Consider the following 13,563-nt stretch of genomic DNA (forward strand, 5'->3'; position numbering starts at 1 on the left):
CCCGCATACCGCAAAAAAAAAAAAAAAAAAAAAGGTTGTAACTTAGATTATAGAATTTACCATTCTGCCTTGCATTTTCTCTATGGAAACTTCTTTACCTCACTAGATAAAGATTACCCTGGAGGATGGAAGCTGTGTTCTGTTACTATCACAGTCTCATGGACATTATCACAGTCTCATGGACATTATATATTCTCAGGGAATATTTGTTTAAATAAGTTGAATTTAACCCCTTGATATAAACAGATAAAAGTTTATGTTGTTCAAAGGAAATGTTCTTCTTGGGATAAGGAGAGTTGGATAGAGAGAGGTTAAGTTCAAAGGCCAAATACAACGTGAGAAATATTTCCTTCTCATGTAGGTCTAGAAACAAAGACCATAAATGGCTTCTGGCTCCTTAACAGTAGGGCACATTTCTCAGCTTTGGAACAATTATTTGTAGAAGTAATGAATGAGTAAATAAATTATTCAACGGCTCACTAATTTAAGATGTAGGACAGGCCCTGGCTACTTTTCTGATTTGTTTACAGTGTTTTAAAACTATAGTCAAGGAGGAAAAATGTAGCATTCCAACATAATTTAAAATACAGTTTTGGATGTGACTTGTTTTCTGTTCAGATAAATTTCTAATTTGCAAAGCCTCGAGGGACACCTGGTATTTGCCTTACCATCAACTTTAAGGGACAGCTGTATGGTATAAATGGAAATATACCTAAGCAATATATTTTTTTAATTCTTCACAAGATGGTACGTTCTATTCCATGCCCTCCCACCCCCCAAAAAGAGGGAGATTTATTTTAAGTACTTAGAAGACTGACTTTTTTGAGGAAGGTGCAGAAAGTCATCTTATTTCTGTTTCTCAGCACAGTTGTTAGAATTACTCCTGTTAAATTACATCAGGGCAACAATAACCTCTGAAAACTATTTCTGAGTGTTACCTGTTTATCAGAGGTGTTTTGGTAAACCACTTGGCCTCAGATGAAATGAAAATCGTCTACTTTCTGTGATGAGTATTTCAGAACTCTCTGATTAAACATTTTTTAAAGCCTCCAAACAATTTTATCAAGCTGGCCTAAGAGGAAATTTTGAAACCCGTCAGCCTTATGTGTGTATTTCTCTCTGTTTATTAGCTATTTTTCCTGAAATGTGTATAAATTGGAATTTCGTGTCCATTTCTGTATTCTTTTTGATTAGCGTTGTCATTTCAGGAGGGACTTGAGACTACAACTGTTCCACTTTTGTTTTCATTTCTCAGCCACGTGGCCACTGTCTCAAGTAGTAGCTCTGGACTGGGAGTCCAGAAAAACCTCTGTCCCGTGATCACATGGGCCTGTAATTAGCGGTGTGGACAAGCGACCTAACCCCTTTGGTTCTCAGTGGCCTCATAGGTTAGGGATTCAGTCACCTCTGAGCACCCTTTTCACTCTATGATTCTGGTTAAATGTCTTCAAATATCAATATAAAAGTAAAGGTTTATGTGGATTTAATAATCTTCCTAGTTCCTAAAAGAGCCCTGGACCTTTCTTTCATCACTTGTACATTTAGGTCTGCAGTTTGAACTTTCAGAAGGTCTCTTTACCCTTTATAAGAAACTGGCCTCTGGGTTGGGTATGCCATCACATGGGACAGTGAGTGCCTTTATTGTGTGTCTGAAACACCAGGTTAGTGATTAAGCTGGAATTGATGTCAACAGGAAATTTGCAAAAGGAGAAATAGAAGTGATCAATAAACATACTATAAAATGTTTATCTCGCTGGCAGCAAAAGGAATACAAAATAAACAGCAGTGAGGTACTGTCTTCCATATAGCATCCCAATGAGAGCAGCTCTCTCATATACTACAAGGCAATTGCGAGCAGGCTTCATGAAAAGCATTTTGGCAGTATATAGTGAGAGCTTTAAAAATAGTCACACTTTTGGACACTATTTGCACTTCTAGAAATCTATCCCTAAAGAAATAATCAGAAATGCAAACTTACACAGCAAAGTGTTCCTGTAAATATTACTTCAAGTAGCTAAATACCCGGAACCTAACTGCCCCCAAATGCTGAGAAAGGGCACAGTATACCCCATCTGTATGGAGGATTCTTGTACAAAGAATGTTGAATAACATGGAGAAATACTTCTTAGTAATGAGAAGTGAAAAAAGCAAGATAGAAAATTGTAGATAGTTTGATTATCTCTGTCTTTATATGTACACACATACCAATACACATACACAAAGCAAGAGAAAAGACTAGAAAAAATTATGTCAGCATGCTAACACTATTTTTCTCTGGATGATGAGCTTATTGATGATTTTATTATTTTTTAATGGATTTTTTTCCAGATGTTATACAATGATTATGTAACTTTATAACAGAAAATAAAGCGAAGACATTTACAGTTTATATTCTGAAGCAGGGAAGTGCACTGGGCCTGCCAGTGTGACTTGTGAGTGTGAGGTTGGCACCAGCCTTAGCTGCTTGTCACCAGGATGCTGGAGGGCACAGAGGGGCACTCTCGGTGGGGGTACCTGTCTCTGCTCATCTCCACTGAACTGGGGTCAGGAAGCCTTTTCTCCCCCTTTGTGAGAGACAGCTGTAACACGGAATCCTGTCAGTTTTTGTTCTTGCTCTTTCGTACATCTCAGACACTAAATTCCCTGAATCGACTTTCTCCCTGCAGTTCACAAACAACAAAGAGGGGGGTGGGTCGGAAGCTGCTGCTCCCGTGCTAACAGCCACCTGCTGACCATTGAGAGCTCAGCAGGCCCCCATCCATGGTCCGGGGAACATTTTCTGATCACACCAGAAATGGAGCTATTGGGAAAAGGCAAAGGAAGAGAAGAAAAGCCTTACTTGAGTCTCGCCGTAATGCTAAGGCTTCCTTCCATGCCCCTGGCTAGCTGCTAGGAAATGGAAACCGTGATATTTTAAGATGAGCCATGTCTTGATACTTAGAAACAGGCTAATTATGTGAACGTGATGGTCCTAGACTCAGGGCAGGGATGAAGAGCAAGGTGAACTTAGTCTGAAAAATCCCAGTTAGAAACTATTTTCAGAGATCCATGGCTTTCTGTTTTCTTCTTTTCAGATCTATAGTAGCTGCCTGACCAGGCAGGAGAGTGGGTAGCAGGCTCTCCAGGTCTTCTTAAGTAGGAAAATGTCATCTGCAGTGACTAGTTAGGGCTCTGATGGATCCTGAGATTCTTTTAGCCCATCTTGGTTAATGCATTCCTTTATGCAGTGAGTTTTACAAGGGTGCTTAAAATAGCCTATCTATGTTCTGAAATTCCTTGTTAATCCTAGGGATTAGTGACCTTCCTCCCTCTCTCCCTTCCTCACACCCACCCTCCCTTCCGTCTTTCCTTCCTTGAACAAAGGTGCCTTTCAATGACCAGCAGGTATTCATTGTAATTTATGAATTAGTGCAGTCCAAACTATCAAGGAAACCGAAGATTCCATCCCTTTTCATCATTCTGATTGCATATAGCTGTGCTGCGGTACAAACAAAGGTAATCCATCTCTAGGGGTGGTATTGAAGGAGTGAGAAGAAAGCTGGCTCAGCAAAGAGCACAAATTTGTATTCATGAAAGTGAAACCATCTAGGCCTTCCTCAAGGCAGATGCCCTGCAGAACGCCTCCACCTTTAATGGCTTCAGAGTCAGAAAGGGTTTGTTGGTGGTTTACAGTTGCAGACTTTTCACTTTCTTTTTCTTGTTTTTAATTTAATTTATTTTAAAAATCACAGAAGTCATGAATATGCATGTACCCTTAGCTTAAAACTTCCCAATTTTGCTGTTCAGGGAGACACGCTGCTTTGGGAAAGATCCCCGGTGTTCTCCTTACTTGCTGCCAGTAATAATAAATCCTTCCTTACCTTGAAAAATAACTAGCTAACTAACTAAATAAATAAGTAAATAAATATCACAGAAGGACAAATGCATGTTTAAAAAAATTCAAACAAGATGAAAGTGCACTAATACTGTCCACCCCACTGTTCCCCGGTTTGTGTATTTGTTGTCCAGTTTTCCCTTCAGAGGGAAGCTTGGAGGAGGGCTGTTGAGAAAGGCCCAGGAGCTAGAGTGGGTGGGACCAGTGACCAGGGAGATGGTGGGCGGGTCCCTGGGACGTGGCCTGGCTGGACAGGTGTCCCCAAGCTCCTTTGGAGGGGTCTGGGACCCAGGCACATGGCCTGGTCACGTTGGTCCCTTGCAGGCACCAGCAGCGTGACCCACCCAAAGTGGAGGAGGGCGCCACCTACAAGAGAAAGTGCCGTTTGCACTCCTGACCTTGCTAGAACACCTCCTTTTACCTTCAAATGGAGGAAAGTAGAAGCTTGGGTGCCCAGGCGTGGCCATCATCTTAACCCAGTGGAGACGTTGTTCCCAGACTTTAAAAACGTTCACTCTTCACTTTCTTATAAAGCTCCCTGCTATACACAATCATTATGATGTGTGAATAACGTGTTTGCTTATACAAGTTTGTTCCCAGGTACCATTTGTTGAATGAATGAATGAATGAACAAATGGGAAATACTTTAGTTATACATTGTTATGAATCTGAATAATGAACCTGGCAGTGTGGTGTCATCTCTGCTCCAGCAAGACTAGGCTCCAAGTCTAGCAGGGCCCTTGATGTCCCCTTGTCCCCCATTCCCATGTACCGTGCTTCTCTATATCACACTTCATGCCTCCTCCTTGTGGTGGTGGCAATTTATGAGCATGTCTTGGGCCACCCATTTTACTGTAAGATCTTTGATTAATTTCAGAGGGCTCTGTACCCAGTTGTCGCTCAGATACAAATGTGACTCCTCATTCTGGGCTAAACTACACCTGAGGATGGATGGAATAAGAACCAGCTTCCCAGAGCCCTTTGGCCCTGGAAGAGTGGAGGGAAAATCACTGGGGAGCGAGCAGGATTCTAGGACCTGGGAAGCGCCCCTCCCCACTGTGGAATTTCTCTCTCCCACTCTCATTCCCTGCTGATCTTCCCAAGGACTTGAAATAGAAAGAGTTTGAAATCTTTGAGGGTGCCTCTCTCTGCAAAAAGGTTCTGGCCCCACCTGGAAGCCATAGCGTCCAGTGCCCCCTCTTCATCCCCTTTCTTCCTTCATCTCTTGTCCCCTCCACATTGTCCCCCACTCTGCTGCTGGCAGATTTATTTATTCATTCATTTCAAACCAGTTACATTAATTGAGCATCTACTATGAACTAGGCGCTGGGAGGGGTCTTCACGGCTCCTCCTCTTCCTCCTCCTCCTCCTCCCTCTCAGGAGGAAGACAGGCAGCAATGCAACTCACCTGAATACACAGTGACAGGTAGTATCTGCCCAGTGCCGTCACAGGCACAACACTGGACACACCGAGGAAAGAGCAACTAATTCTGACTAGGAGGGCCTGAGATGCCTTCACAGTGGAGGTGGCATTTGAGTCAAGCCTGGAAGGGGGAGTAGAGTTTTGACAAATGGGCAGTTTTGATAGCACTTCAGGGAACAGTGTGTGAGTGAGGACATGGAAGCGCATACGGGCAACATGTAGAAGGAGCAAAGGAAGCGAAAAGGGAGGGATAGAAGTCCGATGGCCAAGCCGGCAGTTTGGACTTGATGTGGCAGGAGTTGATCTTCGGATCTGAATGGACTCTCTGTTCCTCCTTCCCAGCTCTGAGAGTGGTCAAGCATTGGTTTGGTTCAGTGATGGCAGACAGGCTGGCTCCCTGAGGGCAGGGATTGATTTGCCCACCATGACATCCCTAATGCCTGGCTCAGTGCCGGCATCATAGTCAGCACTCAATAAATACCTGCCGAATAAATAAATGATAGATTTCACAGGGTAACCCTGCTTTCTGAGGACGTGATACCAAGAATTCTGAGCCTCAGCCTGAGTCCACCAGGAAGTGCTGCCATGGGTCAGTGATGGGGTGGGAGGGGCACTGGGGCAGTTTTGCCATCCCTGCACTAGATGACACTTCCAGCCATCCCTGCAGTGCTTCAGCCCTGGGAGAAGAGGGTAGCCCAGATGAGCCTCAGCTATCAAGTTGTGTTGTTGCTAACTTTTGGAAATTAAGATTTATTTGTTTAACTGGCAGGCCTTGTTTTGGGTGTGCTGCTGTGTGAGAAGGGTACGCCTGGCATTCTGGGAAAGGCCTCCAGCGTAGACACTCCCCTGAGATCCCTCATTCTGAAAGGCTTAGAAGTGGTTTTGAAACAGGCAGAACTGATCTATGGTGTTAGCAGCCAGGCTGGTGGTGCCCATGGTGCGGAGATGTTGCCTGGAAGTGGGAGGAGGGGGCCTTCAGAAAGTAGGTCACATTCTGATCTTTGACCTGGGTACTGGTTACACAGGTGTGTTTATGTTGTGAAAATCCCTCAAGTTTTACCCGTAGGAATTACATGCTTTTCAGTATGTGTGCTTTACCTCATTTAAAAGTTTACTTTTGGGCTTCCCTGGTGGCGCAGTGGTTGAGAGTCTGCCTGCCGGTGCAGGGGACACGGGTTCGTGCCCCGGTCCGGGAAGATCCCACATGCCGTGGAGCGGCTGGGCCCGTGAGCCATGGCCGCTGAGCCTGCGCATCCGGAAAAAACTTTTAAAAAAGAGAGAGTTGTAAAAGATGAGGCCTGAGGAGTGCAGCCTTAGTCGGAAAGGTTGGAGTTAGGGTCAAGATTCCAGCAGGTTGCAATTCTGTCCATTCCCAGAAGGGGGCAGCATTGTGCCACTTGATAACCTGCAAGACTGGAGAACAAGCTCCTTGTTTCTGACCCCGCCCCTTTTGGAGGCTTAATGCTACTGATTTTGATCATCCTACTGGTCTTTATCTTTGGGATCCAGATTATTCCCTCCCTCCTTCCATCCCAAAGACATCTTTTTTCTTTCTCTTAAGAGTGATCAAAGCCATGTACTCAAAGTGAGAAAAGAGAGTAAAAACCTCAAAAACTGGTACAGGGACACTAGAGCCTAAGAGGGTAACAGCAAATTCATCCTCCTGCCACTGAGCACAGCAGGGACAAGGTCGCAGTCTGTCTCTTTTGTGTTAGGCAGCAGCCTGTAAAATTATTTGAGGAAGATTCTTGAAAGATAAGCTAGTGCTCAAAAACGTGCATCCTGGGCGTGTGAGAAATCAGCCCCGTCGAGCCACTGATGGCCAGTGAAGGCACCACTGGGGGTTGGGGAGGCATCCCTTCTGTGTAGAACACTTGTGCAGTTTGCTTTGTAACCAGTCTCTTCATCTGCCCAGTGAAACGTAGCCATACGATTTTCTCCTGTTTTAAAACTGTGCTATATTGTTTCTGTAATGAGGTTAAAATCCAGGTGCCACCTCACATTGGATGGAAGGCAAAGATGGCTTCAGGAGCTGGCAGCCCCAGACATCCCGTGTCTTCCTCCTTCCATCCCGCCATCCGTCTGTTCATTCTCATTTGTTCATCCATCCATCCATGTTTTGAACATGTTTAAAGAGCCTGTTGTCTGTTGAGTACAGTGCTAAGCGCTGGGGATAGAGGGAAGGACAAGAGAATGCTCCTTGCCACGGTGGGGGTAGGGCGGGGGGCAGACGAGTATTTGTGTTGTAATCACAGTGCAACCTGGTCATGCTCTTCACAGCAGGGTGTGCTGGACGTGGCAGGGCACAAAGGAGGGTTCAGAGCTGCGTGAAGGGGACTGTGTGCAGGGTACAGGGACAGCCACCAGAGAAGGGGATGCCTGAGCTCAGTGGTAAAGGTTGGGTCCAGGTTTCCCGAGGAACCCAGGCTGAGGTGGGCATTGCTGCTGAATCCTAGGAAGCATGGCACATTCTGGGAATGGCCAAGTGTCCTTGTGACCTCTGTGAGGAGCAGGGGCATTTAGATGTGAGAGGAGAGGCCAGGAAGGTAGATGGGGCTGATGGTAGAGAGAACTGCATGCTTGGTCTGTGGGTACAATTCCCTGAGCTTCCTGAGGAAAATGCAGATCTGGGTCCTCGGGCATCAAAACCCCAACCTACCCTGGATACGGCTCATGTGGCCCGAGGACACAAGGTTCCCGCAGTGTCTATGCCAGTGTTCCTGAGAAACAGGGACCCCAGACACCATTGCTCCCCCTTCCAAGGTGCTTCTGTATTAAAATGCATCATGAGATCCAAGTACATTATATTTTAAAATCATTTTTAATATCTTTCATCACTCACATTTTCTGGGAATCTTGCTGGGATGTGGCACAAAAAGATGTCATTCTGCCAATGGTGACATTGCTGGTGGAATTTCTTGGAGGTGGAAGGAAGGCAGTTTTATGACTCAAAAGAGCTTATTATTAAGATAGATCTTAGAGCCGGAACAATGGGGTGACTATTTTTATGCGTATGCACATGTGAAATTTCTTCCAAATTAACATGGTACCATGCTGGATGGGCCCTGTGACACTGAATAATTTGACTGAGGCTTAAAAAATACGTGTTACATTTCCATTTGATGTCAAATATATGGGTCTTTTCCACGTTGGAAAATACCCCCCACACACACACATACCACCAAGCTCACACATGCACGTACGCATACATACACACGCTCATAACAAGATTTTAAAATACAAAGGCCAGGAGTCCTTTTTTTCTAGCTGACCTTCATCTTTTTCCCAGTCAGCCTCTTTGTTCCACTCTGTCCCTCTGAATCCACTAGAAAGTTTCCTTTAAACTGCCTCTGTCCACACAACTGATGTAACAGGGGCTGCACAGTGTACAAATCAGAGGCCTGTCCAGAGACCTTACCCTGTATCAGGGTTCATCTACATGAGCCTCGAGTGTGAAATGAGATCCTGTTAAATTAACAAAGACAGTGCCCTCTACCTCCATCACTGAGCTAGGTTTGTGGTCAGCTTGGCCTCTTTGAGGTTATTGGGTTTTTTAGCCTCTAAATAAAAGCCATTCCATGTAAGTGAGCTTGAAGCACCCGAGGGTTTGTACATCGATAGGCTTGTCATGCTGGGGATGATATTGGTGGAGAACATTAATCTGTCCCCTCATTCAGACGTTCCTACCTGCTGCTTTGTAAGAGTGAAATACAGGCACATGCTCTCAGCAGAGGTTTCCACAAATACTTTGAGTTTGGAATAGCTCTTGCTCACATGCTTCAAAACTGAGTAACAATTTCAAATCTGAAACAAAGTAATTTCAGTAGGAGGGTCAACCCCTTCTTGTCCTCTTAAGAGAAAACATCTCTAGTTCATTATTCAGCCAGTAAGGGTGTGACTAAAACAGCTTTTTTTTTTTTTTTTTTTTGCGGTACTCGTGCCTCTCACTGCTGCGGTCCCTCCCATTGCGGAGCACAGGCTCTGGACGCACAGGCTCAGCGGCCATGGCTCACGGGCCCAGCCGCCCCTCAGCATGTGGGATCTTCCCGGACCGGGGCACGAACCTGTGTCCCCTGCATCGGCAGGCAGACTCTCAACCACTGTGCCACCAGGGAAGCCCTAAAACAGCTTTTTAAAAAATAGGCACTATTAAAAAAAAATAGGCACTATAAATAAATTGTAATCCACCCATATGTGAAATGCTCAATAGATGTTTAAAAAATGAAATAGATCTGGGTAATTCCCTGGCTGTCCACTGGTTAGGACTCTGTGCTTTCACTGCTGGGGCCCCAGGTTCAATTCCTGGTTGTGGAACTAAGATCCTGAAAGCCTCTTGGAGCAGCCAAAAAAAAAAAAAAAAAAGGAAATAGATCTGTATGGACTGATAGTAACTGCCTCATCAGAGGGGAATAGGCCTGGGACGGCGGGGGCAGGGGTGTTTGAATTTGAACAAAAAGGGCATATTCATATATAATTTGTATGATTTAAAAATTTTAAAAAGAATGTAAGCAGGCACTGTATAAAAGTTATGGAAAGAGTAATCTTCATGAGCAAAACCCCAACGTAAACCTGTCTGTGTCCTCCTGAGCCCTTCATTACTCCGGGCTCAGCATAACTGACATTTGTACAGACCTTTAAAATTTACAAGTATCTTCATGCAGTCATTTCTTTTAATTCTCCCAACAACCCTTTGAGGCAGGTTTTTAAAATCCCCATTTTACAGAGGAGCAGACTGATGCTCAGAGTAAGTGACTTGCCTTGGCTCATAAAGGTCTTTGAGAAGCAGAACAGAGATTCAGATCCAGGCCTTCCAGATGTGAGGCCTGGTGTTCTTTCCACTTTGCCACATTGGAAAGTAGTTAATTTCTTCTCATTTGATTTAATTTCCTTATCACTTATTTGTAAGGAGCCATTTGTTCAAGTTGGATTTACAAGTGGCATTGGTCAGCCTGTTTTCACGCAGGGCAGTTATCTCTACTCATCAGCTGGTAAGGTTTGTACTGCTGTTTTCTGGATGCTTTGAATCCCTGCCCCACCAGTTTTCTTTGTCTGTTATCTTTCCTCAGAGAGCCTTTTCATAAACTGCTGGTCCAAGGCCTTGTCAAGGGGCAGACATTCCGCCTACCATCTGGACAGTATCTACAGCGAGAGGAAGTAGATCTCACAGGTAAGAATGGCCCATCTAGTCCCATCCAGGTGCTCACAGAAAACCAAGCAGGTGAATGCTGCCAGGCCCTGGCTGGGCAGGAATCCAGGAGAGTGACCCTTTAGCCTCATGGTCTCAAAGCCTCAGCTGGCTCTGGGCTGGCGCCCTCTGAGGCTGAGGCTGGCTGCCCCTCAGCCCCATCCCATCCAGCTCAAGTGTCAGTTCAGTTTCTGGAAGTGTTTTATTTTGTATATAACATGGAGTCAACTCTGGCATCACCTCCTGTCCTAGCGTGTGTTTGACAGCCCATCTCAGGGACAGAGCCCCCAGACCCAAGAGACATTCTTGTAAGACTGGGGCATTCTCGGCACATCTCCCCGCATGGTCTGGAGGGGCATTTCGGAACGTCAGGGGCCACCAGTCTACTTGGGCCCCCTGGTGGAATTCCTCCCCCGACCCCCTGGACTTCCCCTTCTCCCAGCTTTCCCGAGCCTTTTCCTTCCACCCTGTGTTTTCACTCATCCTCAAAGATCTCTAGGTGGCATGATGAAGGTGTATCATGTGCACCCAGCATATAAATAAATGACATGTCAGCAAATTGGGAGGTGGCTGTGAGAAACTCTGGCCATTAAATTTAGAATAACTCATGCTTAGTGGATGAAATTAGGTAAACCCAAATTAGGTAAACCCAACCCTTAAATGGTAGGCAGGCTCCCAAGCCAAACACTAGAGAGAAGGTTTAGGTGGAAGCAGGCAATGGGATTACCTAGTTAAAGCAGTAATTCCTCAGGGTTTGGAAGGGTCACCATGGTCCTTGGGAGAAAAAGAAGCTGGAGAAACAGAAATTGGCAGCGTTTCTCCAACACTTGCCAGAGGGAAAGGAGCTAAATGCAGTGCAGTTTGTGCAGTGTACAAAGGCAACTGGCTGAGGGGGTGAACAGGGCCCGAGATCCAGCCACTCATCCAACTATACACCTCAGGGCCACATCTGCCAAGAGAGGGCACCTTTTTCTAACTTCTCAACTTCTCTGCCCAGAAAGATGCCTTTTTCCTAATTTTCACAACGGTGTTATAAAGGCTTACTGCAGCCTGGACAGGGGGTGTGGGGTAGAGGGGACAGTGGTTCCCTGATCCTCACCACAGCTTGGATAAAACATCTTCCAGGACTTTAGTCTCCCTTTGCTCTGATGTCACGGGGTCAAGCATTGTTGTGAACATCTTTTCCCTTCCCACGCAGACTTTCCCCCAGGGGGAGAATATGGATGTGGATCAGCAAGGGCAGGCATCTGTCTACTTAGTGGGTGTGGCTCTCATGAAATATGGAGTTGGCTTGTAGGTATATACGCTGGTCCCTTGGGGAGTGAGTTTGGTTGCTGTTAAAGGGAATATTTAGCTGGAAGGAACAGAAATCCACGCAAAGGCAGGTTTCGCACAGGGATGTAGGAACATCGCCCAAACCCAGCTGCAGGAAGTACAACATGTAGGAAGCTTCCGGGCCACTCCTCTCTCCTCCGTCTTTCTTGAGCCTCCAGTTCCTCTCCCTGCTCCTCTCTGTTCTTCTGCCATGTTCTCCTTCCTCCGCCAGGCTTGGAGTCTGCTCTCCCTAATTTAAGTTTACAGAGTGACCTTTGGCAGCCGCAGAGCCACGTCTTGCCCCAGCTCCTTAGGACCTTCTGGTTCCAGTGCCCAACAACACTGAGACAGAGTTTCTGTCTCTTAGTTCCAGTTCCTGAGAAGGAGGCTTAGCCTTCTCAGATGTCCTTCCTGGTCCCAGCCACTGGAGCTTGGCAGCAAGGTCACCTCCTCCAAACATGGCCATGGAAGGCCCCCTCCATCAGCACCGTCTGGACCGATGGTGTGTGGGTGGAGAGGAGATAAAGAACAGGGCTGCACAATGGGACACCGCATTTACTGTGAGCCCAGCAAGCTAACTCCACGCGTGGGCCTTGGTGCTGCGAGATCGTGTTCTGGTGACTTCAACACGGATGGGGGACCTAGACCCCAGGTGAAGTGACCCCTCAAGTGCTTTGCTGCTCCGAGATCCTGACTGGTCATCTGCCAGTTTCCAAAGGAGACCCTGAATCCATAAAGAGAAGAGTATTATGCGAGTCTTCCTTATCCTTTTTCACTTTCCTTTTTGTATATAAGTAATTTACTTTTTTTAAAAAAGGGAAATTACTTTGTGTTGTTTTGTGATTGAGAAAAAGGAAGATTTGTTATGGGAGGTGGGCCTCATTTATTTGAAAACAAAAACATTTTTATGACGTCTAGAGGGAGAGAACGAGTCATGTTAAATGAATTAGTGGAGTTCTTTAAATTGACACTTATAATTGCTCACCCAGTATTTTCTTATTGAATATACTGTCACAGAACCAATTCGGCACCACACATCCCCTACTGATGCAATTTTCTGGTGTCTAGGTTCTGTTCCTGTTCATGCAAACACGAGGGAGAAGTTAGAGGTGACTTGGGAGAAGATGAGCAAATCCAAGCACAATGGCGTGGACCCCGAGGCCGTCGTGGAGCAGTACGGCATTGACACCATCCGGCTCTACATCCTTTTCGCCGCCCCTCCTGAGAAGGATATCTTGTGGGATGTAAAGAGTAAGTCACCTTCCTCTTCCCAGCCTGCCTCCTCCGTGATCCGCCTCGGTGCTGAAGAAATTCAAGGAAGGAAATGTCTTTGCTGAGTCAATAGTAGGGTTCTAGGAATCAGCTCTGTGAGGCAAGTAGCAATTTGCCCAACATCCTGTGCCATTCCTAGGCCAGTTTTCTCAGATGTAATGAGCCTCAAACCTTTGGGGGAGCTCGCTGTGACTGCAGACTCCCAATCCTCACCACAGCCCTGCTGACCCCATCCCCAGGGCAGGGCCCCAGAGCCTGCCTTCAATGAGTCTGTGGCGTTCTCATGCAGGTTCTACGAGAATCCCACTTTGAAAACGTTTCCTTGGTCTAACCTGAAAGTTTTTTTCTAGAATGGTGTCATTGCTTCTCACCAGTCCAGAAAACCCCACATGGGGCCTGGTCCTGATGTTACCTGTGACCTCTTCAGTCACTCACAGTAGCCTTCAGAGGCCCCCGCTGGGAAGATTCATCCCTCCAAAGTTGTTTAGACCTAAA

At 46.0% G+C, this 13,563-nt stretch overlaps 1 protein-coding gene across 6 annotated transcripts in view; it reads left to right on the top strand.

Annotated features, from left to right (window-relative positions):
- Window positions 1–13,563, top strand: part of LARS2 (leucyl-tRNA synthetase 2, mitochondrial) — a 248,413-nt gene that overhangs the window by 215,980 nt on the left and 18,870 nt on the right. For all 6 annotated transcript variants that reach the window (XM_060110202.1, XM_060110199.1, XM_060110204.1 and 3 more), the window contains 2 exons: window positions 10,364–10,464; window positions 12,865–13,047. In XM_060110202.1, coding sequence (XP_059966185.1) covers window positions 10,364–10,464; window positions 12,865–13,047 — 284 coding nt within the window. The remainder of the gene's footprint in view (window positions 1–10,363; window positions 10,465–12,864; window positions 13,048–13,563) is intronic.

Source organism: Mesoplodon densirostris, chromosome 10, assembly GCF_025265405.1.
Source record: "Mesoplodon densirostris isolate mMesDen1 chromosome 10, mMesDen1 primary haplotype, whole genome shotgun sequence".
NCBI classification, from domain to species: Eukaryota; Metazoa; Chordata; class Mammalia; order Artiodactyla; family Ziphiidae; genus Mesoplodon; species Mesoplodon densirostris.